The following is a 20,503-nucleotide window of genomic DNA, read 5'->3' as shown; positions in this document are numbered from 1 at the left end:
AAGAAATAATTTTCCTGTGTCAGCTTTGCAGCATTTACTTGTAAGCCTAGAGCCTCCATTAAGTTATTGAGTAGCAGGAACCTAAAACACAATTCACAGAATGTTTTTGCAAATGTCTGATTTAAACTGTCTTAGTTGTAATTGAGCTGGAGCAGTGGGGGAAGAAGGAACCCTAAACCTTCAGGTTATATTTTAAGTTTTCCGTGTTTATATTCAGTGTCAGTAATGTCATGTTTTATCTTAATTGCACAAATAGGACCCATACTATATAGGGTGTGTATAATGTTAGAATATTGTGCTGTCATCCTTGAAGCTGCCTATGCCAAGGACTTGACAATGAGTTCCCCCATATTTAGGCTATAAGACAAGCAAAGAATGTTTATCTGTAATCAAAATACGATTGAATACTTCCTGGAATCTATAATTTTCTAGAAGTTTTAAGCCTGAAGGGGCCTTAAATATCATCTACTCTGATAAGATTAGAAAACAAAGAGAAGTGCAGACTATGCTTTAGCTTATATAGCATTAGTCAGACATTTTAGTTGTGTGTAACCCAAAGGGGGAAAGTGCAAGTGAAAATGAAAATCTTGTGCAGCTTCTGCTTCATTTTCCAAGGATTATAATATACTTGGTAAGGCACTAAAGAATTCAGCTACAGACCACATAGTGGAAGGAAAGTATTCAGAAACCAGTTGAATAGCTTTAGCTTACAAATATCTTTTTCCTTCAAAATTGTTCAACCCACACTGGATTATTCACTATTCCCTGATTATGCCTTGTGTTTTTTTATGTTTCCTACATGCTCATGCTGAAAATGTACTTATACCTCCACCCCTTCAACTCCTACCTCTGTTCCTAATGCATATTTTGACTTCCTTAAAGCTTACCTGAATCTCTCAAGGAGAAGATATAACTCTCTCCCTCATAAGAACACAGCAGACTACCACTGTTACAGCAGTTACACACTTAACAACAGCCTTGTTCAGCACCCTTTCATCATTATAATATACCTGAAAATAGGACTTTTTTGGTGTTTTTTTATGTGGTACCCACACAATGCTTAGTACATTTCCTTATACATATATAATCAGTAATTTATTACATGTTAAGTTTATGAAGTTTAATTTGATTTGCAGAATGAATTAAAGCAGCAATAAAGGAAATTTGCATTTTTTTATTTTCATTTTTTAAAGTATTGCAGTGTAGTTGATTTACAGTGTTGTGATAATTTCTGCTGTGATTCCGTAATACAGGAAAAGACATCCATTCTCTGTTTCAGATTATTTTCCCACGTAATTTGTCACAGAATATTGGGTAGCATTCTCTGTGCTATATAGCAGATTCCCTTCCACCAATCATTCCATATACTTCAGTGCAGATTCCCTTCCACCAATCATTCCATATACTTCAGTGTTTTTAGTTTTTGTTTGGCAGAAGATGAAATCAGGTTTGCAACATAGGACAGGGTTTTGATGTCCAATAATTGAAGAGCTCATTTCAGTTGATAAGAAAAAAGGCCATCTGAAAAATGGGCAAAATACATAAAAATGCAGTTCACAAAATAAAAATATAGATGATTAATAAAGCATGAAAAGTGCTGAACCTCATTAGTTATATAAAGTACAAGTAAAAACAATGAAATTCTGATTATCCCTTCTTAACAGTATCAGTAGTTAAAAACAATTACCAGTATTGGCAGCATTGTGGAGAAGTAAGTCCTGTCATTCTTGGTGAATGAAATGTGAATGGGTACTACATTCTTAGGTGACATTTTGGCAATTTCTATCAGAAGCCTTAAAACTAAATCTGCATTTGTTTATTCACCAATAGAGTGCCTTCTATGTCCTTAGCATTGGAGTAAGACATAAGATCCCTGTTCTGGAACTTTCATTCCTCTAATTGGGAGATAGTCAGGCATGAATTTAAAAAATTCTTGAAATTTTAAATATGTAATAATGGAAAGTTGATAGCAAATATTAGATTTACCCGTGGGGGTTTTTTGTTTTGTTTTGTCTTTTTAGGGCCACACCCGCAGCATATGGAGGTTCCCAGGATACGGATCTAATTGGAGCTGTAACCGCCAGTCTGTGCCACAGCCACAGCAACACGGGATCAGAGCCTTGTCTGCAACCTACACCACAGCTCACAGCAACGCCGGATCCTTAACCCACTGAGCAAGGCCAGGGATTGAACCCATATCCTCATGGATGCTAGTCGGGTTCGTTGACCACTGAGCTATGACAAGGAACTCATACCTGTGTTTTCTTATACTGATGAAGAAAAGGTAAAATATGTATGTATGTGAGTGTGATTAGAATCTTGAGTTAGAAGAATCTTTAAATCAAGTCACATAATTCCTTCTTTGTCCTCATATGAGTTCCTGCTATGGCACAGTGGGTTAAGGGCCTGGCATTGCTACAGCTGTGGTAGGTCTTCATGTGAAGTAGATATATCTGAAACTTGGGTTGATTACTTCTAGTGGTAGCCACTAGGAAAGCACTATCCATTTTGAGGTGGGTTTATTCTTTATAGAATTCTTCCCTTTGGCCTTCCTCCCTGCCTCTTAACACACTTTCTTCCCAATTCTGGTATGTATCTAGATCGCTGGGGCTTATCTTTTCCCCCTTCTCACCCCAGTTTTCCCAAGACTTCTCTATCTTATAGCAATTCCATTCCTTCCAATTGCTTAAGTAATTATTGATCCCTCTCTAACAGCTCACTTCTAGTCTATTGGCAAACCCTGACAGCTATACCAGAACATGTTCAGAGTCCAACCATTTTTCATGTCTCCCAGTCTGGTAAAGCCACAGTTAGCATCCAGTAGAATTGTAATATCTAGCTAATTGGCTTCCCTTTATCTGCTTTCTGACCAAACCCCACAAGTGGCTTCCCACATCAGAATAAAAATTGAAACACTTTATTGTCCTGTGTGATCTGCAGTCCCCATGACCACAACTTGCCATCCAGGTCTGTGTTCATCTGTGTTGTCACTCAAACACTAGGCTTGCTCACATCCCAGGACTGTTTGCAGCTTACTATTTCTTCTACATGGAAACTTCATCAAGGCAAATGCTGTCTCGCTAATATCTTCCAGTGCCTGCTCAACTATCACTTCACAAAGGAAGTGTGTTCCCTGAACTCGCTCTAAAATGACACCTCCTTAGCACCCTCTAACTTCCCTGCTTTGATTTTCTCCGTCATATGTTGTATATACAGTACTGTTTGTCTGTTTCTCCATGTATACTGTAAGTAAGTATTGCTGGTGTATCTACCCCCACCTCCCATTAGAACATAAGCCCTCAGAGGGCATAAACTTAAGTTTTATAAGTGGTGCCCGGCATTTAGTACATCCTTATAAAAATGTGTTGAATGGATGGATAGATCAGTGTTTCTGAACCTCTGATTCCTTTCTCTGGATGTCTACCACATGACAATGTCTGTCATAAAATGTGAATGATCATTGCCCAAGAGTGGTATCTAGGTATTCTACTTTTGTTGATGAAGCCTGTAATGTCACTCACTCACTTTTTTTCGGCTGGGGTTGTGGGTGGAATGGCGGGCGGGGGGACAGTAGTTAGGTTACAGTGTGTGCTTCTTTGGGGAAGAATATGAGTGTTCTTTGCAGAGAAACCAAAAAGAGAGAGAGAGAGAAAATAGATCTTTGCTTGATTTGAACTCACAACCCCAGGGATCCTTAAAAACTAGCAGTTGAATGACTCTAGCCAATTACCATGTGCTTTTACTTAAATCACCATTCATGCATCTGCAAGACACTCTGCTAGGCATAGAGGGGTGATAGAAAAATAAAATGTAAATAGAGCCTTTCCCAAAAATTCTCACTGTCAAGATAATTCACATAAGTAACTATAATACCTGCTGTGACGTCCTGTATGAAAGATATTGATTACTAACCTAGTTGTTCAGGAGGGGATATAACTTGCATCAGAGAAAAGCATTTGAGCCAAGACCTTAAGGTAGGATTTGGACATACCGAAATGTCTTTCTAGCATCTAGGCAGAAACAAAAGCTTGAGCGAAAGAATGGATTTGATAACCACAAGAAGTAGTAACTAACACAGTCTGGCTGGAAGACATTTGGTAATGAAGAAAAAGATGAAAAAGGTAATGTAGAGCCAAAACATGGAGAATTTAAATGCTAGATTTACAGCCTAGTGAGTAGAAAATAAGAGTTATTGAAAGTTTCTGACAAGGAAACAACACCATTGGTCCATGCTTAAGAATAATTTTAGTGGGTATGAATAAAGGATTTGCACTGGGAACACCTGGAATCACGAAATCCAGTTTAGGATGCCAGCACAGTAATCCACTCAAAATTGGAATAGAAGCTTGAGCAAGCGGAGTAGCAGTAGGGATAGAAAAGTGGGAAAACAAAAGATAATTCTGGAGATTTCAGAAATTTAATTATTGGTTAAAAGGGCTTGAGAATGATCCAGGAAAGAGTAGGCAGAGTAAGGTTCTTGAGCTTGGGTAGCCTCATTATGGAAATAGAAAACATGTCTGAAAGGCGTTTTAAACTCAGTGTATTTCATTTGAGGTACCAAAAGGCGTTAGCGATGGCTTTCACCATGGGAGATGAGGGAGACATCCACATACAAGGAGTCAATGAAAATGTGAGTTTGGGCAAGGATTTAGAGGCAGTCACCATGAATGTGTGAATATGGCTACATTAGCAAAGATCCTTTTGGTCTCTGTCACGAGGAGCCAGAGAAAGAAAAAGAATTGTCTGAAAAATTTCAAGAGTGTAGTCTAGTATGAAATGCAGAAAAATTAAACTTATTTGATTTTGTTCATTCCAAATATTCATGGATTAAGAGCTGAAATGAACTGATTTAGAGACTCTAGTAGAAAACACTGATAAAAAAAATTTTGAATAAATGATGAAAAGGGTACAAGTTACTTTGTCCCATAATTCTTTATTTAACCACATCTTTGGCCTTGAGTGCTTTCTGCCTGTAACCCTTTTTGAACAATGGTGATTGAGGTGTCATTTTTACTTCCTAATAACATCGTTAGAGTACTTATAGTGTAATCAGTTTAACTAGGGATGTTTAAGACCAGGTGGCACAAGTAAATTCATGTACATACATGTTTATACACATACATATCTTGAAAATTGAAACAAAGTCTAGAAAAAACAGGTCAGTCTTCCAAAAGCTTAGATCTTTACCCAGAATCTTTTTATAGCAAGAAAGAAGGAAGCTATCCTAGCATTTCTTCTCTCCCTTTTTTCTTATTTTCATTCATGCTTAATTTGTGTTATTCTCAAAGCTTGTTGCTATGTTCTGTCCACTACATAGAAATGCCCTCCTTGTGTGTATTACCAGGAGGCTCCTGCAAGCACACCCCTAGAATTGAAGTATAATTAGAACTCAAATTACAGCATTTCTTTGAACCATTACTTGAAACATCAGTGTTTTCACTGAATATGTTATTTTTAAGATAATGTTTTATTTTAAACACCAAAAAGAATATCTGGCCTTCTATTTGTTTCACTAGTCTTGCTCTAGACCCACGTCTCCCTTGTCAAATTAGTTTCAGTACAGCCCATTCAAATTTTTAAAAAAGACTTGGACTTTTTCACCTAGCCTCTGAATATATTATCAATGATTTCAACCGACCAAACAGTAGCTCTTCATCCTTGGGAGTGGAATCCATTCTCAACCTTTGCAAACTTCACTGTTCTCTCGTAGGCTCCATTTGTATGGAAGGGTCCCTTTCCTTCTAATTCCTTCCTCTTCGTTCCCCCTTCTCCAAACCCCTCTTGTCGGCGTCTTAGGGTCGCGAACCACAGCGGTGGAGAGGGGCCTCTGGGAGAGGCGGCGGGGGTGGGGTGGGGTGGACAGAGGTTGGGATGGGCTTCCAAAACGCGCCCTGCTAAGGTGGGGGAAAGATTGCACGAAGCCCACCGCGAGGGCTGGGACCCAGGAGAGAAGGGCTCAGCGATGGCCAGAGTATCGAAAGATCTGGGACCGTGTGCATGGGCCTTTTTTGCAAGCTTTATCCCCCTTCTGCCACCCTTATCAGGTCGCTCCCAGCTTCTCCCCACCCTTGGAGGGCCGTTGGTACATTCCCGCCGACTCCGAGCGCTTAAAAAGGGCCCAGGGAGGCTGAACCTAGCAGGTTTGGTCCCAATTTGCATGCTTGGCGGGTACCGAGGTCCGTCACGGCAAAGCTGCCAGGGTACCTCTTGATATCTTGGCAAGGGTTTCTTTACGCTGTGGCACTCGAGCATTTGGGGGTTTTGTGTCTGTGTGCAACTGTATAGCTAGCAGCTAGGGACCCTCGCCTCCCAGCTCCTGGTTCTCTCAGCTCGTTCGTCGCAGCCCAGCAGCTAGACGCGCGTCAGCTGCTCAAGGGATGGAGCAAACCGAGGTGCTCAAGCCACGCACCCTCGCGGATCTGATCCGCATACTGCACCAGCTCTTCGCCAGCGAAGAGGTCAACGTGGAGGAGGTGCAGGCAGTCATGGAAGCCTATGAGAGCGACCCCGCGGAGTGGGCCATGTACGCCAAGTTCGACCAGTACAGGTGAGGATCTCGGGCGCAGGCCTACGGCGACTCGGAGTCCCAGCGGGCGCGGTGGGTGGGGGTTTGACTCCCGGAGAGCGCCAGCTGCCAGATGCCCGACGCGCTCACCCTCCCCGCGCCCTCGGGCCTTTCCCGCACCCCGGCGCGGCTGAGCAGAAGGTGAGTCCCACTGCCCGGAGACGGCGGCGGGCTCCCGAAGGGAAGGCCATCGCGCGGCTGCGGGTGTTCTGTTCTGTTCTCGCGGATCAACTCGCAGCTCCCGAACCCCCCCAACTCCTCCTCTCTCCCCGGCCCCAGGAGCAATATTCTCTCCTTTTGAGCCGTTGTTCGTCTCGGACATCGAGGAGATGGCTGGGAGAAACCCTGGCGGCCGGACTCACTCAGGCTCCGACTGGCTGGACCAACTGGAGGGGCTCCCAGGAGAGAACTCCAACGGCCGCCGGGAGAAAGGGGTGACAGTGCAGGACACACTTACCCGACGCCAATTCTCCATCACTGCTCCCTGGGTCGCCTGCAACCAGGCTTTTGCCAAAGGGAATTTTTGTTAAAATAACATCTTGGAGTTTTCAGCTGCTGGTGTTTGGTTTATGTTGCCCCCTCTCCCAAACCAATTTGACTACCCCCACCACCACCACGGACTGCGGGTTTATTTAAACCCACTGTCAGGTTCGAGAATTAAACGAGTACTTCTTTTTCAGCCCCAAGCAATAGGTTTTCTCTTATCCTCAGATCTGAGGGTCTGGAATGTAAATTGAAGGCCCCTGCTTCCCAGATGTTGGTGAGTGAGATGCCCTAGGAGACCACTCCTTGCAGCCCTGGCTTGGAGATTAAGTAAAAATGAAATGCTCTTCCAGTCCTCTGGGGTGATAAGTAAAACTTAGTCACCCTGAAGAGTGAGGGCTTCTTTTCCAAAGCGCAGCCAGCATTTACAGCTTACTGGTGGTTTGTGTGGAGGGCTGGGAAAGGCGGCTAGTTAGTTGAAAAGAGCAGAATAAAGAAAGGTGACGTTTTCCTTCAAAGCAGTTTCTGTAGTCCCTTTACCTCAACATGTGCAAGTGGGTTTGGTAAAGTTTTGTGGGCAAGAGTGGTTTCAACTGAATTAGAAAGTGAGCTCTTGAGGGTCCTGTTTTCCTCTTGCAAGCGGCTCAAGGAAATTCCTTTGAGAACTATCCTTCTGTGGCTGCCAGTGACGCTATCAGAGTCTCGTTTAATTTTGCCATTTGCTCCAAGTAATTGAGGACTTGTTAGGGGCTCTAGTACTCTTCCAGTCACTTGACACGTATATTAACCTCACAACAGCTCTATGAGATAGGTACCATACTTATCCCTGTCTTACAGGTGAGGAATGGTACGCAATGAAAAGGTTGGATTACCTCAAGGTGAAACTAATGTCAGTTAGTGGCTCCAAGATCCAAATTAGCCGTATTGTGGGAGTTCCCGTTGTGGCGGGGCCATGAGGTTGCAGGTTTGATCCCTGGCCTCGCTCAGTGGGTTAAGGATCCGGTGTTACCGTGAGCTGTGGTGTAAGTCGAAGATGTGGCTCAGATCCCGCGTTGCTGTGGCTCTGGCGTAGGCTGGCAGCTACAGCTCTGATTCGACCCCTAGCCTGGGAACTTCCATCTGCCCCAGGAGCGGTCCAAGAAACGGCAAAAAGACAAATTATCCTTATTGTTCCAGAGCTCACAGTCTAAACCAACACTAAACTTGATGCATGTATGGTGCCATATTAGTTTTCTTCTGCCTAGATTTATTATTGACCTAGTGAAATGAATTAACCAGGGTAGGCTGTAAGAGCTTTCAAATCGTAGAAGCTGGGCATTTCCAGGGGCCTTGAATTCATCTTGACTGACAAGCTCACAGCCAACGGAAATGCAACTCATTGGATCCATCTATTCGACAGGTCTGTGAGGCACAGCTCAGATAATGGGCTGGAGGGAGGCAAGAGAGCAGAAATCAACATGATGGTTATTTTTTGCATGTAATAAGGGTCTCAGCACTGTGAAGGAGTCTGATCTGTGATCTTGGGAAGGCCAAGGCGGAAGAATCAAGAAAGAGTATGTCGCAGTGTGGGACCAGAAGTAAACCCTAGGACAGGTGGAGGGAGAAGGAGGACCAAGTTTACCATGAACTAAAAAGTCTGTGTGCCCCCAGCCCCTTGCTAGGTCATAAAGGGCTACAAAGTAAGGATGACTGACATCTCAAAGTACTTACTAATCAGCTCTCTCATTGATCCTCCTCTGCCAGCACTTTGCCTCCAGGCTGGGGGAGGGGAGGGGAGGGGAGGAAGGGGCATGTGGAACACGGTGACCATTTGAACATATATTACCCCCAGATGGGATACAGATTCCTTTCCTGAAAAAGGAATCTAAATGAATCACTATTATCAAACTTTACTAATTAAGATGGTGGCAAGAGTACCACTAGAAATGTTAAAAGTTGATTTGGGTTTTTTGTTGGGGGGGGAGTAGTGTGGATGCGGTTGTTTTGGTTTGAAATTTTTGGAGGCCAATTACTAATTTCTTCTCATTGTAAAATGTTTAGCCTGTTATTTTAGTTCGCTAGCGTAGTCTCTTTTGTTCTGGTACTTAGGTCAACCCCTACTTCATTTGTAGATGGCTTTTCATTATGATGCTTTTGAATGTGTTGTCCTTTGTGTCTGGGCTATAGCAAAACTAAGGAGAATTCTAGAACAGCTATTTAGTGAAACCTTGTTTATCGGATTGTGGTTTAGCAACAGGGAGGGGGAAAAAAATAGCAACATTCTTGCCTAGAGCAGGATCTCACTTTGCAAATGTTTTCTGTGAGAAACTTTTATTCTTTTTATCAGTTTGAGGCTGTCACATGGAGAATCAAAAAATTCGCTTTTTTTCCTGTTATCTTTTTCAAGCCATAAATTAATATTGAGCAGCTATACATATGATTCAAAATACAAAAATGTCAAAAAAGAACTGAAAAAACATTTGTTTTCGTTTGTGCTCAACTTCTAATGAGACAACCCCACTTAAAGTTGCTTAGAGGCAGAAGCATTATCATTTGTAAATGAATGATACTTAATGACACACTTATTTTTCCCAGTGTTTGTTTCATCAACTAAATTCAAACTTTTGAAAACATTCTTTTTAGGTACACCCGAAATCTTGTGGATCAAGGAAATGGAAAATTTAATCTAATGATTCTATGTTGGGGTGAAGGACATGGCAGGTAATACAATTGTTCATTCACAGATATTTAGTATTTATTCAAGCATAGAAAAAGTACAGTGCCAAGCTGGCCACACACCTTCTGAACACTAACAAATCGCGTGTTACAATAATTTGTTCACAGAGTCTCCTAATCCCAGCACAAATTCTCATGGGAATTACCATGGGGGGGGGACGGTGTTAGACATATACCATGTGTGGCAGATCTGCCCCCAAAATGAGTAGTAAATCCAAGGAGGTGCTGGTAAGTGATCAGTTTAATCTGTGTTCTGTGGAGTTAAACTTTCAATGGAAGTGCTAAATCTTGACCTTTGTGGTGCACTGAAGTGTGTAAACAGTTGTCGGATCAAAGACCAAAGGATCCAGATTTGGACCTAGAAAACAATTCACAAATTTGAAAATTTCTTTACAGACAATAAAGCAACTTAACACCAATTCTTCCTTAATTTTTCCTTACCTTATATATTGCACATCTTACCACCAATCAAGTATTGCTTTTTTTTTTTTTCCTTTTTAGGGCCGAACCCGAGGCATATGGAGGTTCCCAGGCTAGGGGTCAAATTGGAGCAACAGCTGCCAGCAACCTACGCCACAGCCACAACAATGCTGGATCCGAGCTGCGTCTGCGACTCACACCACAGCTCAAGGCAACACCAGATCCTCAACCCACCAAGCTAGGCCAGGGATCAAACCTGCATCCTCATGGATCCTAATCAGGTTCATAACTGCTGAGCCACAAAGGGAACTCCCCAAGTATTGTTCCTTTTTAAGAAGATCGTGCTCAGTCTTTTGAGAATGGTAAAAAATAAATAAGCAAACAAAAAAAAAAACCTATAATCCAGAATCATTTTTGATGCAAAAGAGGGAACATAAATTTCTACGTTTTCATAAGTTAGGTCTACAGAGTACATTTATTTGCTCATATGGAATGGAGTTTTCATTCTCTCAATATTTTTTAAAAGCAGATTATATGTCAGGCAACAGAAAAGGCTCTGTGAATTAGAAAACAAGTTCTTATAGTACATATATGGGTTAATAGAATCCAACATATGAAATAAATGCTAATAGCGTATACAAGTTCATGTCTTATCTTTTAATCAACCCTATAGCTAATACTGCTTAATAAACTTAGATGCTGTTTCCCCTAAGATTACAGGAATAAATTCTTTCCCCAAATTCACTTTGCTTTCTTTCTCCCACAAATATTGGGAGATAATAAGGGATAGGATGCTCTAAATCTACAAAAAGTTAACATTATATATACTTTACAGTATAATTTTCATGTGGTAATACACATATACATACCTTTTATTCCTTAAAGGAAGGATAAAAAAAAAAGCCATGGAGGGAAAACTCTTTTAGGTGATCTTCTCAACGTGATGCAGTTATTACAGATGATTATCTTTATTCCTTCTAAAGGTTCTCTGTTGTAGTTTTAAAATCCAGTTCTAGCCCAGCTTAATTGAGTTACTAAAAGCTATATCTTAGAGAAGGTAAATGGTTACTGGTTTTGTGTCTCTGTTATCAAAGTAGTATTACAACAAGGTTTTAAACAATGAACTGTCCTTCAGTAGGGGTGTGCATCAAAACTGTACCCCTTTTATGCATTGATGCGGAAGACATAGTATTTTAACACCTTGTCCTCAACAATGTTGAATTATAAATCAGTGACATACAAAAATCCAACGGACATGGATTTTGGCCTGGGAGATGTCCTATTGACCGTTTGCAGCTTTAAGCTCTGGGCAGACTGCTACAGGTCTGGGTACTAGACCATCTGCTGAGTTCAGTTGTCATTTTGTGTATGTATAGCAGTATCCATGATCACACCGACTCCCACTGCTTTCTGAAGATGCTGCAAGGAAATCTAAAGGAGACATTATTTGCCTGGCCTGACAAAAAATCCAACGAGATGATCAAGAAGTCTGAAAGAATCTTGAGGGAAAACCAGTGTGCCTACATCAACGGTAATATTCAATCCATTTTTCTAACAGCAAGTGGGAAAAACCTTCAACTCCCATCTAAAGTACTGCTTACTTAAACGTGTGCCTTAGAACTTGGATCATGGAATCATGATTTCATCTGCTTAGAAGCTGTGGGGTGTTTGTTTTTTTTTTAAAGCTTGGAATCACTTATTAAAAACATATGCACACAGTTTAGCATCCATTGAAAAGACATTAACCTACCAAGTCTTAGAACAGTTAGAATTAAACATGAATTTACATAAGTAGAGTCTTAATATAGGCATGAGGCCAAGTTGAAAGTATTCGTCTTTGGTTAGAAAATGTAAAGAAATGTTCTGGAAGTGATTTAGCATGCTAGCTAGTCCCTGTTTTACTAAAGTGCATACAGCTTAAAGAGTATTCTCAAGAGAAACTTTACAAAGTACATTATTTAGCAGTGATTTATAGATCTCTTACAAAGAATTCATTCTTTCCCTTAAATGTGATATGAGAGAGACAGATGTTCTTCAGCAGAGGCAGTGGCTAATATCTGTATTCCTGAAGGACTTCATGACTTTCCAGAAAGCTGCTTAAAGCTTCTATGAAATAACTTTTCTATTCCCATTTACAAATGAAATTGCCAATACATGGGAAAATTAACCTGTCCAAGGTCACTCAGGATTTGAACCCCCAAAAATTTAATTCCAAAGTCCATAGTCTTAGTTGGAAAGCTGTCCCACTTATGTAAAATACTACAGAGATTTTTCTGGCACACTAAGTTCTTTTGTCTTAAAGTTTAGTATTGGCCTTGATACTTGGCCTAAAATTTGTTCATTAGTTTAAGAATGCAAGTCACTTAGATTTGATTGTATAGGAAGTTTTTCCCCCATTCACATAACACAAAGGGGTTCTTTTCTCAGGTAGCAGGAAACATTTGAGGGTTGCTATTTATAGAAGGCACACCAGATTTCCAGTACTGCTCACAATAAAGCCAAAAGCCTTTTCAGCTAGAGTTACAGAGTATTTGGGAAGCTAGGTTAGACCTTGAAGAACACGTAAAAAAATTTTTTTCAAGAGTCCTCAATGCAAAAGTCTCTAGGAGCCAAGCAGGTAAGGTGAGTGGAATAGGCCAGAAATAGGCTGTGGGGACTGGTGTGCAAGCCACCCTGCCTAAAGGGACAACAGTGGCCACCCAGCTACAATGAAATCATCTTGACTTCTTTTTCCATAGAGGTGGGAAATTTTGCCAATCAGAAAAAGATTGGTATAGGATAAGCCAAATATTTCTGCAGAGTAATTACTCAAAAGCCACAAATTTTTGACTTTTGATTTTTACAGATTCAGGAAGAAGGCTAAAGATGGATAGTGATCAGAAGGAAAGATATCTCGAGTATAAAGAAGAGCATGAGTGAAGGTCCAGCCATTGCAAAGAATGAAAACTATGCAAGAATGGTCTAGCTGGAGGGCAAAAAAATGGGTTTGGATAGGAGAAGTGAGATCAGGGCTTGAGCCTCTAAGACCAGCTTAGAGTAAGAGCTTTCTTTGGTCCACAGAATTGTGTTTGGGAATGTCTTGATACTTCATTGGCAATATGAGTCATTGGGTGAGGAAAGGGAGAATTGGGACAAGGAGATCAATTTGCCTGTTGTAATAGGCAAAAGATGGACATTGCCTGAAGCAAGCTGGCATCCATAGGTATCACCAAGAAAGGGCCAAAGTATTGTGGCAGAGGGTAAATCATGGGTGTAAAGAAAAAGGAGGCAAAGATGTAATAGTGATGATGATGATGGGATTATTAATAGGCATCAAGCATGAGCCTCAGGGGTTTCTCAAAAGGATGGGTGACTTGTTTTTGTGAGAGCTTTGCTTGCCATGGGTGGTCAGTGCATTGAAATTGGAATTTGTATAAAGGGCAGTCCTTTCTTTAGAGTCATTAACTTTTGTTGAAAACTATGCTTAAACCAGTGTTCTTTTACAAGCAGTAAGCTATAGAATCAAAGAGCTGGCAGATCTGAGAATTCGGCCCTAGTTTTTAAAATGAGTAAAACTGAATTTCTGAATTGGTCAAAGGTAGTCCCTCTAGCTGGAATAAAGCCAAAGTCTTCTGCTTCTAGGCTTTGCTCTTCTTTGACATGTGGACTAATGGAGCTAGATCATAAAGCAGAAGACCAAATAGGTGCCTGTACTAACTGCAATAATACACTGAATTCCTTCCTTAAGTAATCCTCAAATTCTCTCCTTACTATATAAATTCCTTATCAACATAGTTATAAAAGTCAGATATTTTGTCTATTTCTTGTAATCTTTTGAAGGCATCTCCCCAGGCCTTTTGACTTCCTTCAGCCAGGGCTCCACTGTCATCCTGGGGTCCCATTACATCATCCAGTCTTTCCCTTTGTTTTCTCCTATTGCTGATCCCCTGTTTGCTGATCTTGTGTCTGCTGCATTTTGGCTCCATGTCCTTGTTTTGGTAGAACATATCCTTCAAAGCCCCTATGAGAAAAGGTTCATGGAAAGTAAATTTTTCAGACCTTTGGTATCTAAAATTCTCTATATTCAACCTTTGCAACTAGCTTGATAGTTTAGCTGGATGTGAAATCATGACCTGACAGTCATCTTCTCTCAGAATTATGAAAGTCATCCTATGTCTTTTAGTTTCCAGTCTTGTTGACAGCCTGATACCATCTTGATTGTTGAATCTTTCTATGAAACCTCTTTTTCCTTTCTCAAATTTTTTGGGGCCTTCTCTTTGGGTCTCTTCCACACCCTCAGTATCATAGCCATGCACTTGTTTCATGACACTCGCTATGCTGGAAGCCATAGGTTCTACAATCCATAAATGCATGTCCTTCACATTAAGAAAATATTCTCAAGTTGTTACTTTGATTTTGTTGTTGTTTCTGTTCTGTTTCTGAAACTCCTATTGCTCAGATATTCAACCTCCTGAAGTAGTCCTCTGGTTTAGGATTGTGGGGTTTTTTTTGGGGAGAGGGCATTGGGTTTTTTTTTTTTTTAAACCTTCTTCTATTCTATCTTTGGCCCTTTGGTTTTTGGTGGTGATGGTGGATTTTGCTTTGTTTTTGTTGAACCCATGCCACAGTAGTAACCTGAGACACTGCAGTGACAACACTAGTTCCTTAACCTGCTAAGCCCACAGGGAATTCCTGGCCCCTTGTTCTTTGAGTCTTCCTCAGTTTTTTCTTCTAACTCTTCTACTCAGATTTTTATTTCTGCTATCTTTTTATTTATAAAACCTCTTTATTCTCTAGTCCTTTTTTTAAATAGTATTTTATCTCTATGAGGATATTGATGATAAGTTTTTGGTTTTATTTTTTAAAGTCTTCCCTTGAGTAGTGTTTTATTTCAAGTCGTCTTTTTTTTCAGGTTGTATCTTTATACTAGAGGCTCTGCTTGCATGTTTAGTAACCTCAGCTGGGTGCTAATATTTAAAAAACCAGGACAAAAAAATACATTGGTAACTTTCACACATGGATAGTGTTGGTCAACTGGACTTCACTTCAGGATAATCTGGTAAAGCTTTTTCCTTGAGGAACAACCAGTGGCAATCTTTTCAGGACTTCTTTCCTGGGCTGACCTGGTTCTCAGAGAATCTGCTTCCCATCTTCTGCATGGAGAAGAAATTCCTGTCTGGCAGCATTCTGGTGGCTATGTGGTGAAGAAAGTAGAGATCTTACCACTCAATGTGTAAATTTTCATTTAAGTCACCTTTTTTCACTGGGTATCCACCAGTCCTGGATTCATCTGTTGTACTCTTTCTAGAGAATAGATCTCAGGCTTTTATCAGGGGTGGAAGAAAGGCGAGGGAGAAGTGATGAAAAGGGTTTAAGACAAAGCTTGAATAGGTTTCAACCAGTTCTTATTTATTTATTTATTTGTCTTTTTAGGGCTGCACACTAGGCATGTGGAAGTTCCCAGGCTAGGGGTCGAATCGGAGCTGTAACTACTGGCCTACTCCATAGCCACAGCAATGCCAGATCCGAGCCATTGTCTGTGATATATACCACAACTCATGGCAATGCCTGATCCTTATCCTGCTGAATGAGGGCAGGGATCGAACCTGTGTCATCATGGTTATTTTCCACTGAGCCATGACGGGAACTCCCTCAACCAGATCTTATATCTGTAGCCCCTCTTCACCTTCATATTAAGAAGTACCAGTACAGTTGCTGAGCTGTTTGTTAGTTTCAGGATGTAAATCAGGTTATTTCCTGGCTGTCTCCAAGGACAACTGAGGATTTAGCTTTCTCTTCTGCAAAGCCATCCATCTACTTTTTTTTTTTTGTCTTTTTTGTCTTTTCAGGGCCACACCTGCAGCACATGGAGGTTCCCAGCAATGCGGGATCTGAGCCACATCTGCAACCTACACCACAGCTCACAGCAACGCTGGATCCTCAACCCATTGAGGGAGGCCAGGGATCAAACCCGAAACCTCATGGTTCCTAGTTGGATTTGTTTCCACTGTGCCATGGCAGGAATCCCACCATCCATCTACTTTTAAGCTTTCAAGTTTTTTTTTTTAAGTTATTTTTTAAGTTTAAAAGTTTTCTCTTTTTCCGTTGTCTTGTAATATGGATGCCTTTTTATTCTTATGCTGCAGTTGTAGGGGAGTTTTTAAGAAAAAGCAGAGTGTATGTCATTTATTGTCTGTAACTCAAAAGTTCAGTTCTAAGTAATTTTTATTAAATCCATCAAATTATTAAGTATCTTGGGCAATGGACAAAGTTTTTACCTACAGCTGTCGTCTAACCTTCTTCACCTTTTCTTTCATCGTGGATATTGTTTAGATTCCATTGGCTTACATCGAGTAGAGAATATGAGTCACACAGAACCTGCCGTGAGCCTTCACTTGTACAGTCCACCCTTCGATACGTGCCATGCCTTTGATCAAAGAACAGGACATAAAAACAAAGTCACCATGACATTCCATAGCAAATTTGGAATCAGGACTCCACTTGTAAGTATAATTTCTTTCTCCTCTATTTAAATACTTTGTGGGTTGGCAGCGTTATACTGATGCATTGCTTTTTTTTTTTTTTGCTCTAGATATTGTTTGAATATCTTAAGTTTCAAGTATTCTTAAATTGGAGAATGAGATGAGCCTTAATTTGGGGGAAAGACACAGTATTTCCTTTTTTTTTTTTTTTTTTGGCTTTTCAAGGTTGCACCCACGGCATATGGAAGTTCCCAGGCTAGGGATTGAATTGGAGCTGCAGCTACCCGCCTACACCATGGCCACAGCAACACAGGATTCAAGCCACATCTTCGACCTACACTATAGCTCATGGCAATAGCAGATCCTTAACCTACTGAGCAAGGCCAGGGATTGAACCTGCATCCTCATGGATATTAGTTGGGGTAGTTACCACTGAGCCACAATGGGAACTTCCTATTAAACTTATTTTGTTAAACTTCGGAAACTACATTTTCTTCCTTTTTTTTTTTTTCCACACTCACAGGATGTGAATGTTCCCAGGCCAGAGACTGAAATTGAGCCACAGCAGTGACAATACCTAATCCTTAACTGCTAGGTCACCGGGGAACTCCCCCGAAGACTATATTTTCAATGGATAAAAAATATATATGTATATATATTAGGGGAGTTCCCATCGTGGCTCAGTGGAAACGAACCTGACTAGCATCCATGAGGACGCAGGTTCAATCAAGGATCCAATGATCTGGTGTTGCTGTGACTATGGCCTAGGATGGTGGCTACAGCTCTGATTCGACCCCTAGCCTGGGAACCTGCATATGCCATGGGTGCAGCCCTTAAACAGACAAACACCTTAGATGCAAAGAATTGATTATTGAAAAAATTCAAAATAGATACTTATTCCTGTTAATGTTACAGGTCTGATTTACTGAGACCTGCACAAATACGCACAGTTTGCATAATTAACCTTTGCAAAGTGGAGTGCTAATTCTGATAATATAAAGAAACTTGCCTGTTTTGATTGCCAGGTTGCTTTCTCTTTGAGTAGTGATGGCAACCAACCATAATATGAGATGGCAGTCTTCTGCCTCTGAAATAAATCAGCCATTCAGGGGAATGGTCTATAGTTATTTCTTTTATTATTACTCAATGAATTTATTACATTTATAGTTGTGCAATGATCATCACAATCCAATTTTATAGGATTTCCATCCCACAACCCCAGCTCATCCCCCACTTCCTAAACTGTCTCCTTTGGAAACCATTAAGTTTTTCAAGGTCTGTGAGTCAGTATCTGTTCTGGAAAGAAGTTAGAGTTATTCATCAGAATGCAGAAATAGACAATGCATGAAGCCAGAGGCTGAAAATTCTTATTAATCTTGTGAACGTACAGCCTTTGAGAGAAGCTAGGACAGAGTTTTCTCAAGTGATCACCCTCCTTTATTTCCTGCATTTCAGTCTCCAAGAGATACTGTTATCACAGGAACAAACAACAGGGTTCCATTGCCATGCCCTGAATTTTCCTACACTGCTAGATAAGCAGGACTACTTAGAACAAGCAGAGATGTTTTAGGTCAAGATTCTTACCTAGCTTTCTTTTTTTTTTCCTTTCTTACAGGCAACTTCAGGGTCCCTGGAGAACAACTAAGGAGCACCAAACCCTCTGATGTTTTACTTCAAGGTCTGGTGAAAGTTTTGCCATGGACAGGAAGGCTTCCCACCATTTTCTTTCCAGTAATACACTTTACAAAGCCAATATTTAGATCTACTATAAGGCAGATGCTAATTATAAGGCATTAAGTAAGCAAATAGTGCCCTGAGCTACTATAGAAGAAAAAAACTCCCACTAAGGATAAAAAGGCTTGTGATTTTAAAGGCCAGCTCAAGGGCTCTACTGGTTTCACCCTCTAAATCCATTGGTACCATCTGGAGAGTATCAACAAAGGTTTTTATAGTTTTTGGAAATCCTTTGGTCTCTGAACTGTAATTAGGAATAAATAAAAACAAGACATCAAACCACCCACCTTGTTACTTAGAGAATTAAATGTGGGTGTCTTCAATATACTTTGTACGTTCTTAATGTTGGAAGAGAATTTTTTGAATCCATGCATTTTATTTTTTCAATCTTATTTTACAAATTCCTGTTCTATAAATAATAGGGTATTGTAGATAGAGAAAGTTAAGGTACTTGGCCATTTGGTAATGAAATGAAGGGCAGGAGCTTTGGAAAAGTACATGTATCCAAATCCACAACAAACCAAAAATATAAATTCATTCTAATGTGTCCAGTGGTCAAAGACTTTGTACTGCTGCCAAAATTGCCAAATCATTTTAATAAAACTGGATTTGAACATAATTTGAAGTTGTCTTTCTCTTTAACATGTTGAGAATTTCATACGATTCATGGCTTCTCAGATTTAGGTAGACTACCAAAACCATCACAAAAGATGCTTTTGTGGTATAAGAATATAAAAAGGCTGGGAGTTCCCATTGTGGCCTAGCAGTAACGAATTTGACTAGTATCCATGAGGATGCAGGTTCAATCCCTGGCCTTGCTCGTGGGTTAAGGATCTGGGGTTGCTGTGAGCTGTGGTGTAGGTCCCAGATGTGGCTTGGATCTGGCATTGCTGTGGCTGTGGTGTAATTGCAACTCCAACTCGACCCCTAGCCTGGGAACTTCCATACGCTGCAGGTGGGGCCCTAAAAAGACAAAAAAAAAAAAAAAAAGCCCAAAAATGATGTTGAAAAGCAGCTTACCTCTTGGGGCTTTTATACGTGTTCACCAAGTGGACAGAGATACCAACCTGAGGGCCTCTGGCCTTAGTGTGGCTCGTAGACTTAATCAGTTTTGCCTGAAAATTGTGTGTATTGACTTCACCACTTAACAACTGGAGATTTCCCAGAAGAAGGAATGGATTTTGATGAATCTGGCAAGACTGAACCCACATTGCACTTTCAGGGATACCAGTTGGCTGGGTGGGGGTCTGTCCTTTGGCTGGGGCCACCTCTCCTATCTGTGGCAGTCCCCACCTTGCCTGTTTCCCTCGTGTATGTTACCTGAAAAACCCATACATGCATTTGAGTTCGTTGCCCCTACTTAAGGCAATTTTCTTAGGAATCTGTCATCTCTGGCAACTTCATCAGAAGGTAAAGTCCTTTGAAGATAGTTCCGGTTAGGTCATTGATTATGGTTTTATATCATCTCATAGCATTATTTACATCTTTATACCTTTGCTTCCTCTCATCTTTGAGGAGAATATGAACATTTATGGAGTACTTGTAACATACTAGACATTGTTGTAAGTTGCATAGAGATAGTCACAAAATCCAGAAAACTTCTTATGAGTTACTGTGGTAATCATAAGTGTGGTACTCTACTGGTTTTCTACTGCTGCTGTAATACTGCAACAAACCAAGTGCCTTAAGCAACACAAATTTATTTCTCTCCAGCTCCATTGCTCAGAAGTCAGAAGTGCCAGGCCCATGTCAGAGGCTTATCTTTTAGTGTGAGTTCATTAATCTTGTCCTTAGACAAATTGGTTGATGAAAGAAGGGCTTTTATCTATGTTTCATGGGAAGGGACAGCATTTAGCAATGGTGCTTAGTCTTGTTCTTTTTCCTGACTCAGAGACCACTTTTAAAATCTTCAAAAGTTAAAAAATGCTCCAGAAAGGCCAGCACACGACAAATTTGCATACAATTTCAGGTCCAATTCCCTGGACCCTGTGAAGGCCCTTAGGGACCCCAGCCTGGCAAATGTAAGGCTTTTCCAAGGCTTGTGAGAAATGGTGGCTATTTCGCTTCATTTTCTAAGCAAGGAAAGCATTCGCAAGCTGGGCTACTTGTTAACCTTTTAAAAGCT

At 40.7% G+C, this 20,503-nt stretch overlaps 1 protein-coding gene across 1 annotated transcript; it reads left to right on the top strand.

The window, feature by feature from the left end:
- Nucleotides 1–5,899: 5,899 nt before the first annotated feature.
- Nucleotides 5,900–18,997, top strand: CDO1 (cysteine dioxygenase type 1). The gene is made up of 5 exons (XM_047778455.1): nucleotides 5,900–6,547; nucleotides 9,671–9,748; nucleotides 11,560–11,714; nucleotides 16,496–16,665; nucleotides 18,260–18,997. Exons 1-5 carry the CDS (start codon nucleotides 6,378–6,380, stop codon nucleotides 18,287–18,289), a joined length of 603 nt encoding a protein of 200 aa, XP_047634411.1. The 5' UTR covers nucleotides 5,900–6,377; the 3' UTR covers nucleotides 18,290–18,997.
- Nucleotides 18,998–20,503: the final 1,506 nt, after the last annotated feature.

This window comes from Phacochoerus africanus, chromosome 4, assembly GCF_016906955.1.
Source record: "Phacochoerus africanus isolate WHEZ1 chromosome 4, ROS_Pafr_v1, whole genome shotgun sequence".
NCBI lineage: Eukaryota > Metazoa > Chordata > Mammalia > Artiodactyla > Suidae > Phacochoerus > Phacochoerus africanus.
Note: the sequence above shows the minus strand (reverse complement) of the source record. Positions and strands in the feature narration are given on the sequence as shown.